Here is a 26021-nt window from a genome sequence, read left to right as displayed (position 1 = left end):
CACATGTATTGCTCCTGCAGGGCCTTTAAGTGAAAACCACATATGAAAAAGACATTTAGGCTACCTGAACTATAAATGATAAATGTTTTTCAAATGTTGAATCTCAATAGAAAATAAATTATGAATTTATTTTGGGGGACAAAAAGTCAACAGCAGGACTCTATGTCCCAGAGTTAAAAGTAGTTTTTTGCTGTTCACATGTATCTCTGGATTAATAATGCAAACAGGCACTCCAGGCCATGAATAGACTTTAATCAGATCAGAGTCATGACAGGTATGATTTAAGCGAGGAAGTGAGGGATATACTTACTTACCATGTTTTTAATAGCATCCGCTGTAAAATGCTCTATCACTTATAATTTTCCACAGCTCGTGGTCTGGTTTTTGTCTACTGAAATTTCTTGTAATATTTTGCAGTGTTTTGTCAGCAGAACAATCCAAAAATACGCTAAATAACAGTACGACCCACTGAAGAGATGTATGTTTATCTATCACAGCCTCGCTTTCATTCCCGTTAAAAATCAAAGATGGCGCTCCTGTGAAGAAGGTCTATTCTCGGTTATTTGCTTCACCTAAAAACACCCCCTTACCTGTGATAAAATCACATAAAACTCGAGTGGATTTTAAAACGCAGTGCTTTAACTGCGGTAACATCAATTTGATAGACCTTGTTACATTAAAAATGAATAATAATCGGAATAAACAGTTAGCCGTTTACGGTTGCCAAGCAACGTAGCGACTTGGCGCGTTTATTTTGGCATTTTATGCTTTTATGAAGTCCGTCCTGTCAGTATTTGTCGACATTATCCATTTTATAATAATGTGTAATTTTTACGAGTTCTGAGTGCTGGGGAATTTATTATGATACGTTTTTATAAGTTTAATGAATTCGCGAAGGAAAACGCGTTCATGAGACCCGGGTTGCAGACACACTGTCCTGCCGCTAGAGGGCAGAAGCAGGAGGCTCTGAGCGCGGCTTCATTCATCAGCTGAGAGAACAGCGGCGCACAGAAACTAGAGGAGACTCATCTGAAGATGCACAGATGTCCAAACTCGGAGATCAAGACGAGTAAAGCAAAAGGATTAACACTGTGAAGGTAGGACATATGACTTTTTATTTCTGAACTTAAAGTTAAATCGTTGTGTTTCCCCCCTGCATATTTAAGCCTTTTTTTCTGTAAAACAACAAAAATCTTGTTTTGGCTCTATAATGGAGTATAGACTAGCCTACAACAAAGCCTATATTTTAGAAGTTTGTAACCAATTAATTCTGAGGCTGTTGTTGACCAGTCAACAGCTCTCAAAAAAATAGTTTGTGCGGAATACATTTTATACATCACAGACTGTAGCCTACAGTGCGTGTATTGTTTATACAATGTGAAAGATTTATTGTAAATACTTTATTATAAGTATGTGTTTGCTGATTTTAGTCAACAATGCAAACATTTGTGATTTTACTTTGTCTGCAGTGCTTGTTTTGCCCATGACTGATCAATTAAAATCTAATCTAATCTAATTATAGTGCCATTCCTAAATAGGGAGTCACATTTTAGTTGTTCCACAAATGCATTTTAAGCATACATGCAACAAAAATATAAATATATAGCTCTTCTAGAGGCTTAATGCAAGTCTGTTTATCCTTTTTAGGCCAGTCATGTATTTATAAATTAAAAATAGTTTGATCACATGTCATTTAATAGCACACAAAGGCTATTAACTTTATGTCACTCTTAACTGGGACTCAAACAATATGCAACTCCGTACTACGGACCCCAATAGTACGCAAAAAAGTGTAGTAAATTACGTTCTGTTTTAAAGAAGAACCAGTTCAGCTAAGTCTTAATTAAACATACACAGAAATCTGAGCATTATCATAAATCCATCCCTAATGTGGCCATCTGTGAGCTTACCAAAATTAAAAATCAGTAACTCCCAGATAACCAAGCACATTTTTGTGTCTCATCCACACATTTCATGGAGAATGAATGGGTTGTGAATGTGTTTTCTTCCATTAAAAGCACACTTCACCCCAAAGTGAACATTTTGTCGTCATTTATTCACCCTCATGTCATTCTGACGCCATATAATTTTCTTTCTTCCATGAAACACCAAAATGAGATGATAGGCAGAATGTTTGAGCTCTTGCTCTTAATAATAAAGGGTCTTTATTGGCATCGATGGTTCTATGAAGAACTGTTAACATCAATGGAATCGTTCCGCTCCACAAAAGGCTCTTAAAAGGGTTCTTTAGATTAATAATATGAAAAAAAATATTTACTAAGAAAAAAAATATTTTCAGAACTGATTACTGAAAGTTTAGGGAAACAAAAATGATTGTTATATTCAGTCTAAAAGGATTAGTTCAAATGAAAATTACCCCATGATTCACTCACCCTCAAGCCATCCTAGGCCTATATATTTCTTCTTTCTGATGAACACATTTGGAGTTATATTAATAAATATCCTGATGCATCAGAGCTTTATAATGGCAGTAAGCGTTACCAAACGACTAAAAGCTGAAGAGAGTGTCTCCATCCACATCCATCCATAATAAACGTTCTCCATATGACTCTAAACTTTTTCTGATAATTTACTCACCCCCATGTCATCCGAAATGTTCATGTCTTTCGTTTCAGCAGTCGAAAAGAAATGAAGGTTTTTGATGAAAACATTCCAGGATTATTCTCCTTATAGTGGACTTCAATGGAGCCCAAGCGGTTGAAGGTCAAAATTACAGTTTCAGTGCAGTTTCAAAGGGCTTTAAACGATACCAGACGAGGAATAAGGGTCTTATCTAGCGAAATGATCGGTCATTTAAAAAAAAAAAATACAACTGTATATGCTTTATAAACACAAATGATCGCCTTGAACGTACTTCCACTTTCCGTATTCTTCAAAAAGCTTACGCTGTATGTCCTACGCCTTCCCTATTCTACGAAACTGGTGCCGCATTCGTTCTGTAAGTAGAATTGAAGGGTACGTTTACACATTGAAGTCCACTACAAGGAGAATAATCCTGGAATGTTTTCATCAAAAACCTTAATTTCTTTTCGACTGCAGAAAGAAAGACATGAACATTTTGAATGACATTGGAGTGCGCAAAATTATCAGGAAAAGTATTTAAAAGTGGACTAATCCTTTAATAAAAGCCTTCTGAATGAAGCGATGTGTTTGTGTAAAAAAATATCCATATTTAACACATTATGAAGTAAAATATTTAGCTTCCGCCAGACCGCCTTCCGTATTCAACTCTCGCAGTTCAAAATATGTCCTACACCTTCCCTATTCAACTTCCGGAAAAAGCAGTTAACCTTTTTTCTGTAAGTAGAATACAAAAGGCGGTCTGGCGGAAGCTAGATATTTTACTTCATAACGTGTTAAATACGGATATTTTTTTACACAAACGCATTGATTCACTTCAGAAGGCCTTTATTAACCGCCCGGGGCAGTGTGTGCTGATGTTTATGATGGATGGATGTGGACGGATGTGTCATACTCGTTGGTCCCGTTCACTGCCATTATAAAGCTCGGATGCGTCAGGATATTTATTAATATTTCTCCAATTATGTTCATCAGAAAGAAGAAAGTCAAATACACCTAGGATGGCTTGAGGGTGAGTAAAGCTTGGGCTAATTTTCATTTGAAAGTGAACTAATCCTTTAAAAATAAGTAAATTATTCTAAAAGGGTTTTTTTTTCAGTGATACCATTGAAGAACCAATTTGGGGGGAAAAAAGGTTCTTTTTAAGAACTTCACTGAAAGATTCTTTGACCTTTATTTTTAAGAGTGCATATAAGAATCATTTTCGGTTCCCCAAAGAAACTTTCAGTAACCAGTTCTGAAAAGAGTGGAAAAACATTTTAATAACTGGAAGATTATAAAGAACATTTTGTCCATTGTTGGAAAAGTTCCATGGAGCTAAAGGTTCTTCATGGAACCGCAGATGCCAATAAAAAAGTTTTTTTTTAAGAGTGTGGCATTGCTGCAAAACTGCCAAACTATGATGAATCAATGTCCTTTAAAAGTATGTTATTTTTTAATTTTGCAGCTGAGAACAGATTCTGTATTGGAGAAAGAGTATGGAAGACCCTGGTGCTCTGACAGACCAGTAATAAGAGAAGATGGGAGAAGACAACAGAAGCACCTCCACCGGCACATGGACTCTCATCCACCCGTCGGGGAGCCCTCATGACCTCATGCCGAATTACGACATCCCCCTGGACTATGAGGTCCCTGTGGACGAGATCCCGGACACGACTCAGGGACGAGCATTCTTCGTGGCCACAATCGTTATCGCGGTGGTCTTGGTCTGCATCATGCTGGTCTGCGGCGTTGGGAATTGCATCTTTATTGCCTCGTTGGCACGTTACAAAAAACTCAGGAACCTTACTAATTTACTCATCGCCAACTTGGCAGTGTCAGACTTCCTGGTGGCGATTGTGTGCTGCCCATTTCTGGTGGATTATTATGTGGTCAAACAGCTGTCATGGGATCATGGGATTGTGCTTTGTGCCTCCATTAACTACCTTAGGACCATGTCTCTCTACGTGTCCACCAATGCCCTGCTAGCCATTGCGGTGGACAGGTGAGTTTGTCTCTCTGAGCTTGTGCTGCATGATGTTAAATGCATGAGTTTGTTTAACCCCAGACTTGAAGAGTTGGGTCTACTCTGTTTATTAAATAATAATGGAAAATTGGTATTAGGGAATGGTGAGACAAAGTCCGAAATTGCATACTCTCTTGAGTAGGTACTTAAGTAAACTGCTGAAAAAAGTACTTTCTATATAGTATGGCTTCACTGCCATTCATAAATCCTCCCCCGTGGCCTCATGTCAAAAGCATTAGGACAACCGGGGACCTTTCAACTACTCTTTTATGTGAATACAGACATACTTAATTTGTCACATACTGTTTTTCACTTACTCTATAGTAGGAAAGTATGCGATTTCAGGTGTAGCCAAAATCTCCCATGATTCTCTGTGGCTGCATAAGAAAGTCAAAATTCAGGATTCAGTGCAGATCATTAGCTTGTTAAATTTAAAAAGATTGCTGCTTTATAAGAAATTGTCACTTTCTATGAATAGTGTATAAAATAGTGCCTGAAATTAGTCATTTTTTAATGTTTGAAAGAAATTAATACTTTTATTCAGCAAAGACTCGTTCAATTAATCAAAAGTGACAGTAAAAACATTTATAATGTTCCAAGAAATGCTGTTCTTTTTAAACTTTCTATTCATCAAATAATCCTAAAAAAAAACTAAATGTATCATGTTTTCCACAAAGATGAATCAACACAACTGTTTTCAACATTGATAATAATCATAAATGTTTCCTGAGCATCAAATCATCATGTTAAAATGATTTCTGAAGGATCATGTGACTGAAGACTGGAGTAATAATGCTGAAAATTCAGCTTTGATCACAGGAATAAATTACAATTACAATATATTAAAATTATTTAATGTGCATTTCCAAAATAGCTAAAAAAAAAAAAAATGTTAGTAAAATAAGTTGGGGTCTGTTCTTTGTACCTCACTTCCTATATCTGAGACAGATGCCAGATCTTCTGCTGGTGATAATTGATCTCTGGTCAATTTGGTTCTTCAAACAAATCTGTGGATTGGATTTAAAATTATCAATGGAAGGGACAGAACGAAAATCACTTCATATTTATGACTCCAATCTTAAAAGCAGGAATTTTTGCAGAAGGAGTTGAAGGCAGGATTAAAGACTTCAGCAGTTCAGATTTATGAGAGACTCAAGTAGGATACACAGTTTGGATGAGGTGCAGAAGTCATTCATACATTGGGAGCACATGCTTTCTGAGGAGTGAGGAATTGCACTGCGCTTACATCATATTTGGCCATTTACAGAGGCTAAGCTAGCTAATTAGCATGTCAATATTTGAATGGCTAGGGAGAACATGATGTATATTTAGCCTCCAGCAGCAGCTCAAATCGAGGCCTTAGATGTCAACTAACAGGTTTGCTAGCATGTCATGAAATCAGCATCTGGCACACAGTATATCCAACAGTCTCATCGCTTTCAAAGATCTTAATGAAACCCATTAGTCAGTCCCTCCTGCAGTTTGGTTAGTTTTGAGCTATCAATTCTTAAGCAAATAACAGGACAGATATTCTCTTTAAAATGACTGAATGAGCTGCCTACTAAAGCAGCTGGACACCGTGATTTTGCCAAGTAAGATATGTTCCTGGATCAACATATTTTGTTGATCCTGGAACAACATTCCTGTTCCAGAATCCATAACCCCTTCCATAACCCTACTCGTAAACCTAATCCTACCCATAACTTATCCCTAAAATCAGAGGGGAAAGATAGGTAAATAACATTGATGCAAAAGTAAACTAAACTTGACATAAACATTAAACTTGTCCCTCAAATCTGATTGATTGATTGGGATGTTGTTCCAGGATCAACAAAGATGTGATCCAGGAACATCTTGTACTTGGTGAAATCACATTCCCCTAAGGCAGCTACCTTCTAAGACAACATCCTAACTTAAATTAAGCCTTGAAGGTTAAATGTATTGCTATAGAGATTGACAAAATGACACTTTAATAAGCATCAGCATGCTAGGCTAATGGGGCCTTTTACACAACAATGGCATTTCGGTGGCCTGAAAACGCAAACTTTTGAAAACGGGTTTTTGGAAACAATACCGTTATCGTCTAAAAACGGTGACATCGTCAAAGCCGTTTTCGCGGATCCGTGTGAACTGGTATTGTTGCCGCCTGTATGCAAAAAAATGTGAAGGACATTTTTTTCAGTTTTAGTACATTTTTGTCTAACGTACCCTTAAATAGTACATTTTTAATTAGACTATTTTATTCATAGTTTCAGTATTGAATGAATATTATTTGTAATTGTGGATGGATTATTTTTACTGAGCTCATTGCAATGCATTGTGGGACTGTCTTCTCCATATAATTTAGCATTTGGCCAAAAGAAGTTACCTGGGACAGAATATAATGCCTTCAAATGCTCCCTACTTAGGCAGCTCAATAGGTTGCCGCTGTCGTATCTTACAAAGCCATTTGTGAAATCATCCAACCTGCTGCTCCAAGCAGTTTCCCATGAACTCTGACTTCTTAACTGGGACCTTGCCAAGTAGCACAGATGATACATATCAATAGTAAATTTAATAAAGTAAACAAGTCTTTAGTCCTCCCATGCATCACAGTAACCGCATGTATTTGCGGCAAAAGTACATTCTGTTCACTCCTGCCGATCTAGCAGAGACCTCGCTCCCTATTGCAGTATTGCAAAGGTTTCCTTTGGGGAGAACAGAATTCTTTGGAACATCTTAATTTCAAGATACACACAGATGAATTAACAAATTATATTTTTATTTTAAATTATTTCAGAGAGTGCGACGGATCTCACCACATGAGACAAAACAAGAAGAGCCTTAGGCAAAGATGTGCTGTTAATCAAAACGGACAGAGTATAAATGGGTAGAAATAGTGCTGTACCTTTGATTTAGAGAGCAAGAGATGGAGGAGCCTGTTATTCACCATGAATGTCAAAAGGTCATGGAATATCTCATTATGGACGGGGAGCAGTGATCAGATCAGACAGAGAGATCAGAGAGTCGGTGTGTTAATAAACCTCTGTGTGCCAGACTGATAATCCTGATTCATTTTCTGTTTTTGGGAAATTTGAGCCTTGAACAGAGATGTTTAAAAAATACCAATACAGATCTATCACAAACACCAGATCCATTCTAAATGCTCACAGTTTGCTGATCCAGATTCAAATCCAGATCCAGTCCAAATGCTAGGGCAAAACTCAGAATTTAAGAACTGGCTAGTTTAATTGGGATTAAAGGATGTGGAATTTCCTGCATTTTAATTAAGAGAAATTTAATCAGGTAATGCCATTTTAGAAAATGTAATATTAATATTTTTGGATATTTAATAATGTAAAATATATAAGAGCATATATTAAAGTGTGTGTGTCATAGTTTCTATAAGCTAAATTTCAGCTGATGTCAGACAAACCTTCCCTTTCTTTTAAAAAAAAAATGACTAGTTTGAGTCATAATTTATTTGAATTTCAGTTATTTTTCAGTTATTAGATTTCATTTTAATATGCTTCCTTGAATGTGCAAAAACAAATATTTATGTATCATATACACATACATAAGCAGGATAATTTAGGCAACTTTACATCTCCAATATGTCAATTTTTAAAATATTATCCTTAATAAAATATGATCCTTACATTTTTGCTTTTTGTCTCTGGAACATTGTCCTTTACTTCTTGGCAACTGTTACTGATTTGCCTTTTAAAAGATGTATTTTTTGTCTTATTTTGCAATAAAATGATTAGAAATAAATAAATAAAACTTACTACTTGAGAAGCCACACTGCCGAAGATATTAACACCTCTTTAATTTTGTCTTACTGCAAAGGTAATTGTTTGCTTCTTTTAAATATAAACAACAAAAATAAGTAACACAAAATACATTTCTATTTAAGACACAATCTTGAAAAATAAAAAGCAAACAATGTTGCTTTTCAAGTAGATTTAATTGCTTTTAAGCATTTTTGGATTTTTTTTTACTGAAAAATAAGTCAAAAAATTATTCAGAGATAAATTGCCACGGGTCATAAAACTATGGAAGCTTGTTTCTGTCACTGAAAAATAAAAAAGTAATTATGACTTTTTATTTAGAATTTCGTGATATAAACTTGCAATTGTGAGTTATAAAGTCTGACCTTTTCCTCAGAATTACAGTACAGTCCAAAAGTTTGGAACCACTAAGATTTTTAATGTTTTTAAAAGAAGTTTCGTCTGCTCACCAAGGCTACATTTATTTAATTAAAAATACAGTAAAAACAGTAATATTGTGAAATATTATTACAATTTAAAATAACTGTTTTCTATTTGAATATATTTCACAAAGTAATTTATTCCTGTGATGCAAAGCTGAATTTTCAGCATCATTACTCCAGTCTTCAGTGTCACATGATCCTTCAGAAATCATTCTAATATGCTGATCTGCTGCTCAAGAAACATTTAATGTGTACAATTGTACAAAATATTTGTGTACAATATTTTTTTTAGGATTATTTGATGAATAGAAAGTTCAAAAGAACAGTGTTTATCTAAAATCTAATCTTTTGTAACATTATAAATGTCTTTACTTTTGATTGATTTAATGCATATTTGCTGAATAAAAGTATTCATTTCTTTAATTTCTTTTCAAAAAAATAAAAATAAAAATTCTCACTGACCCCAAACTTTTGAACGGTAGTGTATAATGCTACAGAAGCTTTGTATTTCAGATAAATGCTGTTCTTTTGAACTTTCTATTCATCAAGGAATCCTGAAAAAAAAAGAGTACACAACTGTTTTCATCATTGAAAATAATCATAAATGTTTATTTGAGCAGCAAATCAGCATATTAGAATGATTTCTGAAGGATCATGTGACACTGAAGACTGGAGTAATTCAGCTTTGCATCACAGGAATAAATTACTTTGTCAAATATATTTAAATAGTACACAGTTATTTTAAACTGTAATAATATTTCACAATATTACAGTTTTTTATTGTATTTTTAGTTAAATAAATGTAGCCTTGGTGAGCAGACGAAACTTCTTTTAAAAACATTAAAAATCTTAGTGGTTCCAAACTTTTGGACTGTACTGTATGTGTTTATATCTCGCAATATAATACGCAATTGTGAGTTATAAAGTCTGTCTTTTTTTCCTCAGAATTGGACTTTATAACATGCAATTGAGTTTATATCTCACAATTCTGAGAAAATAAGTATTGCAAGTTATAAACTCAAATTTGCAAGAAAAAAAGTCTATAACTTGCAATTCTGACTTTATTTCTCATAATTGTGAGTTTATGTCACGCAATTCTGACATTATAAGAAAGAAGAGAAGTCAGGATTGCGAGATGTAAACTCGCAATTGTAAGAAAAATGTCAGCATTGTGAGATAAAAAGTCACGATTACTGTACCTTTCTTATTTTTTATTTTGTGGCGGAAACAAGCTTCCATACAAAAAAGTTTTTTCTATGTTACAAATAATTATGTGATTCTCCATTAAGGCAGTTATCTCAAAGTTTTTTTTGTATTCAACAGGTACATGGCTATCGTTCATCCTCTGAAGCCCCGTATGAAGTTTCAAACAGCGTACTGGCTCATTTTTGGGGTTTGGATTATCCCAGTTCTCATCGCGGTACCGTCGGCCTACTTCGCCACAGAACACGAGTACCCGCACAGCGCGCGCCGCCACGACAAAAAGATCTTCTGCGCCCAGATCTGGTCTGCGGACCAGCAGCTCATGTATCGCTCCTACTTCCTCTTCATCTTCATCGTGGAGTTCTTGGGGCCCGTGGTCAGCATGTCAGTCTGCTACGCGCAGATCTCAAGAGAGCTTTGGTTCAAGAACGTCCCGGGATTTCCGACGGACCAGCTGCGTAAACGACTACGGGGTCGGCGCAGAACGGTCGTGGCACTGATTGCGGTTCTGGTGGCGTACGTGTTGTGCTGGGCGCCCTATTACAGTTTCACGCTTCTGCGCGATTTCTACCCGGCGCTGATTACGCGCGGCCGTAACTCGCTGGTTGTTTTTTACATCATCGAGTGCATCGCTATGAGCAACGGGGTCATTAACACTCTGTGTTTCGTGAGCGTTAGGAACAGTGGCGTAAAGTGCTACAGAGCCGTCAAACTTGCTAACTGGCGCTCGATAAGGAGGGCGATTGTTGGCAAGATGGCGGAAGACGACATTAGGACTTCATCCTTGAGAGTGACCGAGGATGTGGAATGTACACAAATAAAGTGAAGGGATGAGATGGAAAAATACATTAAAGGTTTAGAAGGATCCGCACAGCATGAACGTATGAATTACAGGCCCAAATAAATTAAGAAGAGCCAAAAGAATTACCAATGGAAATGGTTCAGATCACGTAACTTGTGTGGTTCAGCCAACTGTTGACACTGATGAGAGACTGATCTCATTTATGAGCAAAGAAAATGCTCCCAGATTAATATATTTATTGCTTCAAAAGACCCACTTCATGCCAACAAGCATTTTCAGTGATCGGACCAAACGTTCTGTGATCAGTGTACTGTAGGTTATAGAGCAGAAATTATGTTGCTGGCTTTAAACCTTGAGTTAACAGATTTGAACAAAAGTGCCAAATTACATTTTTAAAAACACATTTTTGCTAACCCTAAACTCCAGAAACGTACCTACATACATTTCACTGCAGATTCCAGCTGAAATTATCACTAGTGCCAATAAAACAACAACTTTTATAAATTTTCACAAAAAAAATTACAATTTCAGGGGAAGATTTTCCTTACACAATATACATTTTGACCTAAAAACATTTGTGAACAAAAAAAACTAACTTTTCCCATAATGCATGCTTTGTAAACTAATACATTTTGACATTTACTTCACATAACCAGCTTTATATATACATCTTTTCTGATGAAGTAAACTTGCTCGGTAGCTCACCTGATACAGCATTGCACTTGCGTTATTGAGTCACAATAAAAAAGGTCAAAAACTAAACTAAAATGGCACAGTTGCTTCAGCAAATGCGTTTTTATGTCATGTCTGCTTTTGTAAACTACACAGACCCACACATGACACGCAGGGGGAGGAAAGTAAATTGTGCGCACAATTTACTAATTCGTTCCCTCAATTTACTAAATCGTGAGCAAAATTTACTAATTCGTTCCCTCGATTTACTTAATCGTGCGCAAAATTTACTAATTCGTTCCCTCGATTTACTAAATCGTGCGCAAAATTTACTAATTCATTCCCTCGATTTACTAAATCGTGCGCAAAATTTACTAATTCGTTCCCTCGATTTACTTAATCGTGCGCAAAATTTACTAATTCGTTCCCTCGATTTACTAAATCGTGCACAAAATTTACTAATTCGTTCCCTCGATTTACTAAATCGTGCGCAAAATTTACTAATTCATTCCCTCGATTTACTAAATCGTGCGCAAAATTTACTAATTCATTCCCTCGATTTACTAAATCGTGCGCAAAATTTACTAATTCGTTCCCTCGATTTACTTAATCGTGCGCAAAATTTACTAATTCGTTCCCTCGATTTACTAAATCGTGCGCAAAATTTACTAATTCATTCCCTCGATTTACTAAATCGTGCGCAAAATTTACTAATTCATTCCCTCGATTTACTAAATCGTGCGCAAAATTTACTAATTCGTTCCCTCGATTTACTAAATCGTGCGCAAAATTTACTAATTCATTCCCTCGATTTACTAAATCGTGCGCAAAATTTACTAATTCATTCCCTCGATTTACTAAATCGTGCGCAAAATTTACTAATTCGTTCCCTCGATTTACTTAATCGTGCGCAAAATTTACTAATTCATTCTCTCGATTTACTAAATCGTGCGCAAAATTTACTAATTCGTTCCCTCGATTTACTAAATCGTGCGCAAAATTTACTAATTCGTTCCCTCGATTTACTAAGTCATGTGCACAATTTTCTATTTCGTTCCCTCAATTTGCTAAATTGTGCACACAATTTAGTAAATCGATGGAATGAATTAGTATATTTTGGGCTCGTTTTAGCCTACTATTTTTTTTTTACTGCATGTCATGTGCGGGGCTCCATAGTTAACACTATCGTATTATCGTATTATATTTAGTGTAGGTGGAATGTTATTTAATAACCTTTTAGTGCCACTTGACGGATATTTCAACTGCAGAAATAAAATCTGTTTCAGACTAATGCTTTTAGCGTCACTCACTGGAAATTTCACTTTGAACATGTCGCGTGGAAAAAGCAATGTAATATTTTGCAGACATTTTGCATCAGGCATGTTTTTCCAGTGAAACTGGGTTGCCGATTAACTAGTAACTTGGCTCTTCCATGAATAAGAGTAAAGTGTAAATAAAGCATTTGTGATACAGTTTGCAGTTGTTCCTTGACCTCAAAAACAGGGTTTGTATTAACCATTTTATGTTAAGTGTTTAATAGGTTTAATGATGTTTTCAAAAAGCGTCTGTTAGTTCTGTTTAGGTACAAAAATTATCAAATGCACTGCATTTTCACATTTTGTTTGTGCATACAGTCATCTATTTTGTTTTATTGCATTTTTCTAATATGTAGTATTTTTAAAGTGACTCCAAACAGAAACGTTTTGTAACTATAATGGAAAACAACAGTCACATCTGGAGTCTCGAACAACATTCTGGATGCAACAGCTACAAAGTTAAAGCTACAATAATATCTGCCTACTGGGTTTTCTTTAGATCAGAGAAACGTGAAAAGACTTTGAAGGGTAATTCAGAGGTTAATTTACAAATTACAATTGTTCTTAATCTGGGAACTTAAAAATAAATAAACAGTAAAGTAAATGAAAAAGGAACTTGAAAGAAACTCAATTTCCTTGTGTTCAATCCAAAACACACATGTGCACACTTGGGTACAACATGCACTTTTGTGTCAGATCGATAAAAAGACTTTCCGTACATGACATTCCGAGTCGGTTTAACACACTGAGCAAATAGAAAAACACAAGCAGGCCGCTTGAGAAGTAAATGGTGTGCGAACTGCCGTGTAACGGGTCGAGCCTTCATTTAAGGAACAATGGGTCTCCTCGCACACCATTAATTAGGAATTGTCACTGTGTACCTGAATCTGAAAAACACATTTGTTCTGTCCCCAGTCAACTGCCCACGTAGGCAGCATTTTAATATGATACATTGCCTCTTGAGGACCATTTTAAAGCAGAATAGCATGCTCCTTTGAAGAGAAGGCAATCCAATAATGCATTGCACAAGCTCTTTGAAAAACTAAATTCAAGATGGTGAGGAAATATGTTGATACAAAAAATTATTTACTGACTAACGTGCCAATATTGCGCTGACATATAGTAATTGTAATATGTGTCAGGTGTGCAAATAACAACATGAAAATGATCAAACCGGACTTCATACCTTTATAATAAAATGGCAATCGTGAGATGAATCTTATCCATTGCACTTGGGTAAAATGTCCATGAGTGTCCACTGAAAAACAAACAACAGCACTTTTTGTCCACAAAAGCATTAATATTGATATATTATCCATTGTTTGCATCACATTTCTCCTGTATGATCTGTTCTACAACATTGTTCTTCAAGAAATTTTGCAACCTGAGCAGCTTGTGTTGTAAAGCTGTATATGATCGTATAAATCTCACAAACAAATGAGCCAGACACGGCAGAGATACCAAATTCAGCCGCTGGAATTAGCTTAGGTAACATGACAGCTCACAGACAGCAGTGGCAATCCACCTGTCACTCATGAGGCCACGCCCTTAATAATGCAGAACTTTAAGGCTTAATATAATTTAAAAGTATGAGTTATAAAAAAAAAATTCACCTCAGAGTTGTCATGAAGGGCAAAATTAGCTGTATAGACCAAAACCACAATTTGATCCAGGCTATAAACATGTTTTTTCTGCTGTAAAGTTGGGCATTTTAACATGGGACTCAATGAGATTCTGCTCTCTTTTGGAGCCTGTCCGTAGCGGCCAGTTGATGAATTGCAGTTTAAGTCACTTCACTATTGGCTTCAAGAGTAACTGGGGGAGGTTGCCGCTTGTCACTCACAATAAGAATCAATGATGTCATCACATTGCGGAGCTGGTTGTGAAACCGCTGAGATTTAAGTTCCTTAATAAATGGGATAACCTTTCAGAGGTGAGAATGTGGTGTTGTTGTTTTTTTATATATGTATTAACTCAATATTACTTGTTTTTACAGTACTTTTACTATGTAAATTTTATTGTTGTGTCAGCTGACAAATAAATCGTCTTGTATTGTTTAATTTAGCAAAATCATATGCTAAAGTCTGTTTCAGATAGATATTCACAATATTCAACAGTTGCAAGCTTCAACTTGCTCTCCAATGTTCACGGATCGCTCCAATATGGCGGACGGCTTACTCATAGCGGCCCATTGAAACGGCCGTTAAAGGTACAGTATGTAAAATTTTCTGTCCGCTAGAGGTCGCTAGAAGCCTATTCAAAACAAAGGCGTAGCTTGATGATGCCAAGTTTGAGTGTGGAATCTTGGGACATGTGGTCTCCATCTCAATAGCCAGTGGAAAAGAATAGAGATTGGGGTCGGGAAGAAATCATGTTCATGGATGCGATTATTAACGTTACTGTAGTATGAAGCAGAGCAGGGCCAAGTGTTGTGGGAGCAGAACGAGGCCGCTGGAGCGATTGATCAACACACGCCTTACGAGCAACGGGACTTTTATTATGACACAGTCGCCGGCGCCGCTTCCGCTTTTCCGGTCATGAGTATGAGGTAACACAGCTCTGTTTATCATATTAGATACATTTGAGTGTGTTGAAAATGATGTAATAATGTTACTCTGTGTGTTCGCTCGGCGGCTGCTGTGAGACACTGTTGCACACTGCAGTAAGATAGATCCATTTTAGATTATCACATTAAATGCTGGATGGCTTGTGTTGATAAATGGCATGTAAGTAATTTTAAAATGTATTGTATGATGGAGAAAATTCTGTATTACTGCTACTAAAAATAAAGCTGCATCTGATTATGCTATGTTAGCTACTTCACAAAATAGTGTTTTTCTCTGAGGCACGGTAAAGCACGGTACTCGCAAAAAAATCAAGAAAATTAGATTTAATCAATAAGACTAAACGTGTTGAGATATATAACAATAATTCTTTTTCTGTCTATAAATATATCAAAACAGTTGTTCTCTTGTCTATTAAAACATGCAATATATTAAAGCATCTTTGGTGTTTCCATAGTTTCTACAAAATAAAACCGGAAACCGAGGGTAACGGTATGACGCAATTGACAGACGACTCCTCACACGTCCCAGAGCCTCGGTTAAAATTGCAATTTTCTCACGATTTATAAATAGTTGGAAACATTTGGGATATTGTAAGTACACAAGTGAACAAAATATATAACACTGGCCTAGTGGTTTTTGGATATTTTACTGCAAAAATATGACATATTGCACCTTTAATGAGGCATCTAACTAGGCCTATATCTAATGTTGTAATTATGAGTTCTACAAGGAGGTCGTAATCTCGAAGTTACTGTAATTTCAAACTGGCATGAAAGCATAGGCTCTATCCTACCAAATTTACCAAAATTAGTTGAGTTCATGATTAGCATTATTTGCTTATTGTGAGGTTCAATCTAATTTAGGATTTAACTTGAAATTGATGTAAACAGCTCACAGTTTTGGAAAATTTTGGGCCTCATTCATGATAAAGAGAACACATTTTCAGAGTAAGGGGCTGTTTACATGACAACCAAAAACCGAAAACTTTTTATGCGTTTTGGCCGTTTATTTACACCACAACGGCGTTTTGGGGGCCTGAAACTTTTGAAAGCGTATTTCATAGTGCACGATACCATTATCGTATCAGTGTAAACTATTTGTTCTGCTTGTGCGGGGTCGGTGTCGCAGAACTGTGAAATCTCACAGCATATAGAGAACATCACACAACTGATTATGGTGCACAACAAAAACTATGCATTACAACATTTACTTTAAATCGAGTCGAGCGCTGACAAGAGTGCTTTATCACTTTACTGAGCTTATGAGAAAAACATACGCGTTTTCCAACGGTTTGGCGACTCCTGCTCTTGAGGCTGGAATACATGGCTCTCGGCACAAAAAGATATACCTCCCAAATCTCCTAAAATGTTAAATGCTAGAAACAGATCGAACCACAATGTCTCTATTTACCTCCCTTCTCATGGAGACTGATGCTGATTTATAAACCGGCAGCTTCAGGGCAGCTGGAACCGTTCAAAACCAGTAAAACCCACTGATTTACCTACAAACATATGATACCATTCAAAAGCTTGGGGTCAATGAGATATGATGCGACAAAATAATCAAAAGTGACAGAAAAGATATTTATAATATTACAAAAGATTTCTATTCCAGATAAATGCTGTTCTTTTTAACTTTCTATTTAGCCTATAAAAGAATCCTGAAAAAAAAATATGTATCACAGTTTCCACAGAAATGTGAAGCAGCACAACTGTTTTCAACATTGATAATAATAGCCTAAAAGTTTCTTGAGCATCAAATCATCATATTAGAATGATTTCTGTATGATCATGTGACACTGAAGACTGGAGTAATGATGCTGAAAATCCAGCTATATATATATATATATATATATATATATATATATATATATATATATATATATATATATATATATATATTAAAATATATTCACATGGAAAAGAGATATAAATTGTAATACTGTTACAGATTTTACAGTATCTTTGATCAAATAAACGCAGTCTTGGTGAGCAGAAGAGACTTCTTCCAAAAACTAAACAATGGCAGTCAAAAAGTTTAGTTGTGTGTGTGTGTATATATAGTCTAGTTCAAAAAATTTGGTGTTGGTAAGAATTTAGAGTTGTTTTATGGGTGCTTAATAATGTTTTTGTGCTGCACGCAAAATATAAACCCTTACGGTTTGAATGGGGTTTCAGGATGTTCCAGGATCAAGTTATTTATTTGTGACTCAAACTGTGAACATTTACACACATCACCCAGCGCTGTCCATCCAAGATAAACCTTATTCAACCAGAAAAGCCCTGGTCAGCCAAGTTTTTTTTTTTTTTTTTTAGTTAGCTGTTTAAAATCACAATTAAATCTTCCTCAAAATCAGCAGTTCTCACATTGCTTTGCTTCACCAATTATACACTGGACCCAATGTGCAACCAAACACAGTAGCAAAAATAGTTATTTATACAAAAGTAAACAAACAAACAAAAAATCCTTGAAATAAACATTAAATATGTATTAAAATTTACACAAACTGCATAGGACCATGAATATGAAAATATGACAGGCATTTTTCTTTCCTTTTAAAAGTTAAAAATCCAAATTAAATTTGCAAACCTAAGTCAACCAACCCAAAATGAATCAAAATATTTGTGTAAAAAACATTTTATATACCTGCATATTAGATAATAGTTTTTTTGTTTCATTTTTTGGACTATTCATCCTTGAATATGCATTGAAGATGAATATGATTACAACTCAAAAGACTTTTCTACCTTGCCGCACAACGTGGAACAGCATGTGAAAACAAAAGGTTCTGTACTGTGTTTATCTTTGGTCTTAAGAGTAGACACATGGCCGATTATTGCCTCTTTTCTCTTCTGTCCTGGACAAATAGTGTGTCTGGAGGGATTAAGGTTAAGCCAAAAAAATCATGAGATATCACATTCATGTCATTGAAAGTTAAAAGAACTGACATCAAAAAAAAAAAAAAAAAAAAAAAAAGGCTTTGTAACTGTGACTGCACACTGACAGATGGGAGGTCAGGATACTCAGGAATGAGCCAGTGTTGGTAGCATGTTGTTATTTCACGTCTCTTAGAGATCAGCTTTAAATCCTGTATAGTGACTGGGTGGAACGCAGGACTGGTTAATTTAAATCTCTGCACTGTGATTCTCTGATTCAGTATGCTCCGGCCACCAACAACATGAATTACAACTGCATGAGGACTGTGAGACAGAAACCAAAACAATGGCGTGTAAAAAAAAGAAAAAAGAAAAATGCATTGAATTTTCACTCTTGGCAAAAACAAATGAAGAAAAATATTACAAAAAAATAAATATTGGAAAATAGTATCTGTATTTCGAAAGTTAATACAAGTATGTTTTAGAACAACCTCCTAGCTGAATAAATGGTTTACAATATAAGGTATATAAAATGCACAAAATTATGCAAGTTTCAGAGCTTAAAACATCCTCCTCATTATAAACAAAGCATTTATTTAATCAAGCTCCGAAATTGGCTTGTTAAGATATTACGGGATGTGTGACATCACACGGCCAAATATATTGGCATATTCCTGACTTTAGAGCAAGACATCAACAAATAGTTACACATTATTGCACCACAGGCCCCGCCCACTTGCGTTTAGTCGCATAGCTGACACTTGCCTACATTGGATGTGAGCAATGCATTGTGTCGCGTCAAAAGCAAATAAAACCCATTATAAATCACTGACGCTGTCTACACTGAATACTATATACAGATGCGCATTCAGTTTCTGACATACTCCAACGAGCTTGAGTGTGCCTACAACAGGTGGAGTTTAAAGTTTACACAGCTTGTTTGCCTCTCTGAAAGATTTCAGAAGGATCCCAGCATCAGAAACAAGTGTATGGTTTATTTTAAAGCCATTCCAGATCACGTCTGAGGATTATATGTTTGTTCAGAGCATATTATTTTGGAAACGAGGCACATTGTAATGGAGAGTTCGCAAAGAAACTTTTGTTGAAAGATGAAGCAGCCAACTCTACTGGATCTGACAGCAGCTACATCAAAAATGAGTAAATTATTACATAATGCTTTGTTTGTAAATGACGGTTTTATATGGAAATGCTTTCAAAACACTAAAGGCCTTTGCACACTGAGTCCGAAATTTGCATGCGAAATTTTCGCACGTAAAAAAATAAATTGGACCTCACGTTATGTCAATCACGTTTGCACACTGCCTCCGAAACTTTCGTCCGTCATAAAAAATTCAGATCAGGTTCGATTTTCTGCATTTTTTGCATCCATGGCATGCATTTTGAGAGATGTTTTGACAATTCAGAGCCACCGTATGCGAACGCAAAAATCTACAATGCCATCTGACAAGTTGATCCATGTCGTCTACAGCACAAAGCAGTAGCACTGTATAACAAACAAAGTGTGGAATACAAGGAGATAGAATATAAAGACAGATTGTGCCAGCAGCAAAGCATCACACTGAGCCACTGACATCCTGAAGTAGACTTGGAAACACTCGGGATAATCACGCAGCTCTTTGATGAGGTGAACTCTCCTTTCTCTATACAATCTCAGGATTGGGTAATATTTTAATATTTTCTCTTTTTAAGAAAAGAGAGGACAACTAAATCGTGCTTGAAGACTTCATTTTGTATTGTTTTGCGAATTTTTTCGCAACGGATTCATTAATATGTATCGGACTCAGTGTGCAAGGTCTCTGTGCGTGACAAATGTTTAGGATCCCGAATACGAAAAAAAACTTTAACATTATGAATGAACCACAAGGAACATTAAAATAACATAAAAATCCATGGCATGATTTAAGTTATTACACACAGCTTGAAATGTATTAATATGCAGATACATTTTTTCATATCTAATGCATTAAAGGCACAATATGTAACTTTTCACCACTAGAGGTCTCCTATTCAAAACAAAGGCGTAGCTTAATGACCCTGAAATTGAGTATGGATTCTTGGGAGATGTTGTCTTCACTTCTCAGCCGGAGGAAAAGAATCGGATGGGACTCGAGCAGAAATCATGTTCATGGATGCGATTATTAACATTACCGTAGTATGAAGCAGAGCAGAGCCAAGTGTTGTGGGAGCTGAACAGCTGCAAACAGTTGTTCACTTGTCTAATAAAGCGTCTTTGGTGTTTCCATGGCTTCTACAAAATAAAATCGGAAATCGACGGTAACGCAAGTATGATGTAATTTATAGGCGCTACACGGACATGTCCTGGTTAAAATTGCTTATTTCTCTAGATTTAAACATTCTTGGAAACACCTGGGATACTATAATACACAAGTCAACTAAATATATAACAGTTCTAGTGGTTTTCGGAAATTTTAATCCAAAAACCTTACATATTGTGCCTTCAACTGTGACTAATTAAATCATATTGTAAAAGTGTAAAAAAATGGTAATAACAAATTAAATTTACACTGAAAATTTGTTACATAAATGGCTCCGTTCCGAGCTGACTGAGCTCCCTTGCTGTCTTCTGAGGGAGCATCCTAAATAAAACAGAATTTTAGTGATTGTGAATGCTCACACATATGCATGATTTTAAAAGAGCTTAGTGTTAGCATTTTCATAAGATAATGACATGCTACTCATAAAGCATATAATAAGCAGCACACAATTAATCAGCTTCAATACTTAATGAAAGTTAATGTTTGCCATCTTGGATGAATTTAAGCATCCATTGCATTATGGGATTAGCTTCTCAATTTTACATGGCAATTGTGCTGCCTACCTTTTGGAACATATTTTGAACATAATATTTGCAGCAGTGTTGGAACGGAGCAAATGTTTCCAGAAGAAATAAAGGTCTGGCTCATTTCATCAGCAAGCACAACTAAAAGCAACTGTCACAATATATCCTCCCTCCCACAGTGTTTATTAACCTTAGACAAACACAAGAAAGAAACATTCTCTCATTCACCGAATGAATGCAACTGGAATCATAGCTGTGGAGACAGTGGGCAGGGCATCTGGCACTGATTGTTATGAAGATCACCCTGAGGAAGGGTCTCGATTCAACCCAGACAAAACTTCTTTAGATCCTCCTTTGATGGACTAACAGCCTGATGTTTAAACTTTCACAGAGCTGACAAAGCAATGCAGGGCATCAAGATAAAGCTACGGTTGACTACTTTATTTAGACTTTTATTTTTGACTTTGAAGTGCCTATATTAAGTTCCCAATTTTGTTTCGGCGGTCTCCAACAAAAGGTTTACATGCATCCAAGGTCAAAAACCCATTATAAAAGTATTCTATATGACATGTGCTAAGTATTATAAAGTCATATGACAGCTTTGTGTGCGCAACAGCCAATTCACATCCATTCTGTTCTCGCTGTTTTTGAACATTTTCAGAAAAGCAGGTCTTAATTATGTAATAAGCCCTGATCCAAGCACTAGGTTTGTGATGCACTCCAGGTTTTGACCTCACAGCTGGAGACTCTTCATTTCTCTTCAAATTATCAAGTAATTTCACATCTGCCAGTCATTCGCTGCCAGTAGAGCTCTCCAAATCAATCACTCACGAGGGTCACAAACACAAGCTTGATTCTGAGTGTTCTTGCTTTATCTGACAAAAAAGCTTTCAATCAACAGCCAATGAACTTTATAAAACAGACAAAAGTCCAAGATATTCCACAACAAAAAACAAACACACACACACATCTTAATGCTATGTATAAAGCATGGCTAAGCATTCGTAATCTGCCTTAGATCAACAGTTCCTCTTCCGAAGGCTCATTTTTATTTGTGAACAGTTTCGGACTCAAATCACAATGACTTGGAAAGAGCCCTCTCTCAAATTCATGGATTTCCTGTTTAAGATTTGTTTGTTCTCTTCTCCATTTAGTTATTTGTACTTGCTCAGTCACAGGAAACAACTTGATCTCTTAAACAACGGTTTTCAAAAATTACAGCCCACAGGGTTTTGACTAGAATTAGAAATGAAATACAAATGTAATTCATGGTGATGTCTTTGCTTTCAGAGGCTGGGTTCAAAAAACACGCGAGCTGCCTATCAAACACGTCCTTCTGATGCTGTTCTAAAATGTAGGCTGCCTTCTAAGATACTTCCTTTTGGCCAAATTTTAAAGCTGCATCAGACAAGGCAACCTCATAATGCTTATTAAATACCAAAAAGTAATCAATAGCAGTCTCACCCTGTTACGGTGACCAGAAGGGTCGGTTCTGTCGTGGCCACGACATATAAACTCGTGGGAATGAGATAATATGTTGTGGCCACTAGATCATTTTGTCGCGCTAAAATGGCCACATGATGTAAAGTCGTGGCCTCGAGATCATATGGTGAGGGAATGATATATTTTTCTCATGGCCACGAGTTAAATGTGTAAACAACCTGCGCAACCACAGCAACCTGGAATTATTAGAAATGGATAAGATTATGATAATATTTATTTTTAATTAAGAATTAAGCGTGAAATTAAGAAATTATTATATTAACATACTGAATTATATGGTATTGTGCACAATATATATATATATATATATATACATATACAGTACAGTCCAAAAGTTTGGAACCATAAGATTTTTAATGTTTTTAAAAGAAGTTTCGTCTGCTCACCAAGGCTACATTTATTTAATTAAAAATACAGTAAAAACAGTTATATTGTGAAATATTATTACAATTTAAAATAACTGTTTTCTATTTGAATATATTTCACAAAGTAATTTATTCCTGTGATGCAAAGCTGAATTTTCAGCATCGTTACTCCAGTCTTCAGTGTCACATGATCCTTCAGAAATCATTCTAATATGCTGATTTGCTGCTCAATAAACATTTATGATTATTTTCAATGTTGAAAACAGTCGTGTACTTTTTTTTTCAGGATTCCTTGATGAATAGAAAGTTCAAAAGAACAGCATTTATCTGAAATACAAAGCTTCTGTAGCATTATACACTACCGTTCAAAAGTTTGGGGTCAGTGAGAATTTTTATTTTTATTTTTTTGAAAAGAAATTAATACTTTGATTTAATGCATCCTTGCTGAATAAATCAAAAGTGGCAGTAAAGACATTTATAATGTTACAAAAGATTAGATTTCAGATAAACACTGTTCTTTTGAACTTTCTATTCATCAAATAATCCTGAAAAAAAATATTGTACACAAATATTTTGTACAATTGTACACATTAAATGTTTCTTGAGCAGCAGATCAGCATATTAGAATGATTTCTGAAGGATCATGTGACACTGAAGACTGGAGTAATGATGCTGAAAATTCAGCTTTGCATCACAGGAATAAATTACTTTGTGAAATATATTCAAATAGAAAACAGTTATTTTAAATTGTAATACATGAATACATAATCACAATATTACTGTTTTTACTGTATTTTTAATTAAATAAATGTAGCCTTGGTGAGCAGACGAAACTTCTTTTAAAAACATTAAAAATCTTAGTGGTTCCAAACTTTTGGACTGTACTATATATATATATATATATATATATATATATATATATATATATATATATATATATATATATATATATATATATAAACACAGTTCACTCAAGACCCGGAAGTAGAAATAAACCAGTCAGGGAAAATAAAAGCCAACATTACTATAATTAACTGAATTCATGAAATCAACAAAACAAGAGACTTACAAAGTAGCAGCCTTTATACAAACACTGACAGACACAAAAAGACAGGCTGGGATAAGAGCAAGTGTATTAAACAAAACACAAAAAAAAAAAAAAAAAACATAAGATAGCAAAAAAAATTAAATTAAGGGAGAGAGCGAAAAAAAAAAAAAAAAAAAAAAAAAAACAATTCTGGGTGAACAATTCCTTAAAATGTGAAGGCAAAATGTAATGAAGGTAATCTAAAACTAAATCTATAAAACTGAATAAAATGCCTCCATGGACAGGGATTCTGTCAAACCTATTGTCAGAAGTTTCATAGTCTTTGTGAGATTAGTGTGAAGAAGCAGTTTTCATGTAATCTACCCCAAACGAGTCACTTCTTCCTCCTGAGGAATGCTTTTGCCTCTTTCTGCAGCCGTTTAACGTCCTCTCCTTTTCCACTGTCATCCGATTCAGGCACATAGTCCGAGTCTTCATCCACCTCTTCCTCCTCACTCTCGTCATTAATAAAACTGTTTTCGTAGTGATCTTCATCCTCTTCATCAGCAGCAGCAGTCTTGGCTGGGGAAACAGAACACCAGGACATGTGGCTTGAATGAAACATTTTGGAGCCGTTTACATCTGTATTTCTCACTGACCCACTGTGATCACCCAAGACAGTGTAAACAGGGCTTAAGAAAAAGCATCTTGCACAGCTGCATGTTTACAAGCTTCAACTTTTAAGATCTTCTGAGAACGATAATGTTCTGAAAACAACTGCGAGCGTCTGTGGTTGCGGGCCTTTTTTTTTTTTTTTTTTTGCGAGGCATTCAAAACGCACCACACCATTTTCTGGAGAAAAATAAGCAAAACTGTCTGACTTCATGAAGCATTTAATGCCCATCATTTCTTATCAGTGACTGCTAATTAACATCACAAAATCTTGGTATATGCTTCTCCTAATATTTATGTTGTTGTCCATATGTGCACTCTGTTCCTCCTCAGGGTTTACACGGCATGTTCTCAATTGACCCTTCGCCGGGAGTTTGATTGACAAGCGATCTAACCAATCATAACGCCGAATCCGCCATTTTGTCAAACAAAGCAGTCAGGAGTTATTAGATTTACCTCGGTGGACTTGAACTTGAAAAATGGTGTGTACTGACGTCTTTCCGTGCTTGAAACAACATTCCTTCTCATGTTCATTCATGTTTATTTGATGCTATAAATTAACTAGTAGGAAGAGATGATCGAGCCGCTTGAGCTGAGGCGCTACTGCGATCTGTCACGACACTTTAAAGAGCCACAAAATGAATTTCTTTAAAAAAAACACACAAATTTGAAAGCTGGAACGGTTTAATATCATAAATAACCTGCTTTGTCTTGTCTGTCGACGTGTTGTCAGTGTCCTCTTTGCTCCGCGATGTATTTCTCACTCTGCGTGTCGTGACAGAGCTATGGCTTGTCGGACAAAGCAACAGTAACTAAGGGGGGTGGGTCTTTGTGAAGGGTCAATTCGTTTAAAAGCAGATTAATTATATCATAATGTTATATTAAATTAGGAGCCTCAGGTTACTCACCAAACATTACGCTCATTCAGTCCCATGGTAAATGATTCAGATTTTGGCTTCAGTGGGTGTAAAATATGCATGAGTTAGAACAACAAACATATTGTTTATTGTTCATCTCAGAATGTCAAAGCGACATCTCAGAGAAGATAAACTTTTGGTCACCCTATTTATAGACGGCTGTATGCAAACAGAGATGAGATAGCTAAACCTAAGTGATGACCGATGTGACCACCAAACCATTTTTAAATAAATGACAGATTAAAAAAAACAAGAGCCTCAAAACGAGGCAAACGACCATACCGTGTTTTGTCCGTCATTAGAATGGCTGCATCTGAGGCAGCAAGTGCATCGTATTACGCTTTCATCAACTAAAAGGTTATTAAGTTTACTGTAGCTATGTGGACGCTCATTTTATTTATTTAAAGGTGCCGAAGAACATGTTTTTAAAAGATGTAATATAAGTCTAAGGTGTCCCCTGAATGTGTCTGTGAAATTTCAGC

The 26021-nt window shown here is 35.8% G+C and overlaps 2 protein-coding genes across 7 annotated transcripts in view; one reads left to right on the top strand and one right to left on the bottom strand.

The window, feature by feature from the left end:
- The first annotated feature begins 1000 nt into the window (after positions 1-1000).
- Positions 1001-12232, top strand: prokr1a (prokineticin receptor 1a). Of its 2 annotated transcripts, none has more exons than XM_067404670.1 (3): positions 1001-1097; positions 4049-4585; positions 10122-12232. In XM_067404670.1, exons 2-3 carry the CDS (start codon positions 4122-4124, stop codon positions 10825-10827), a joined length of 1170 nt encoding a protein of 389 aa, XP_067260771.1. In that variant the 5' UTR covers positions 1001-1097; positions 4049-4121; the 3' UTR covers positions 10828-12232. The 2 variants fall into 2 exon arrangements, with proteins under 2 accessions (XP_067260771.1, XP_067260772.1); XM_067404671.1 differs by lacking the exon at positions 1001-1097 and adding an exon at positions 3576-3613.
- The window catches only part of aplf (aprataxin and PNKP like factor), a 40139-nt gene continuing 19075 nt past the window's right edge, over positions 4958-26021 (bottom strand). For 4 of the 5 annotated variants that reach the window (XM_067404666.1, XM_067404667.1, XM_067404668.1 and 1 more), the window contains one exon: positions 24136-24532. In XM_067404666.1, coding sequence (XP_067260767.1) covers positions 24345-24532 — 188 coding nt within the window. In that variant the 3' untranslated portion in view covers positions 24136-24344. Of the gene's footprint in view, positions 4984-5531; positions 5614-6680; positions 6753-13977; positions 14050-24135; positions 24533-26021 lie in introns of those variants that run through there. The other variant, XR_010896739.1, reaches the window with a different exon arrangement.

The sequence above is a fragment of the Chanodichthys erythropterus genome, chromosome 12 (assembly GCF_024489055.1).
Source record: "Chanodichthys erythropterus isolate Z2021 chromosome 12, ASM2448905v1, whole genome shotgun sequence".
Taxonomy (NCBI): domain Eukaryota; kingdom Metazoa; phylum Chordata; class Actinopteri; order Cypriniformes; family Xenocyprididae; genus Chanodichthys; species Chanodichthys erythropterus.
This window is presented reverse-complemented; position numbering and strand designations above follow the sequence as displayed.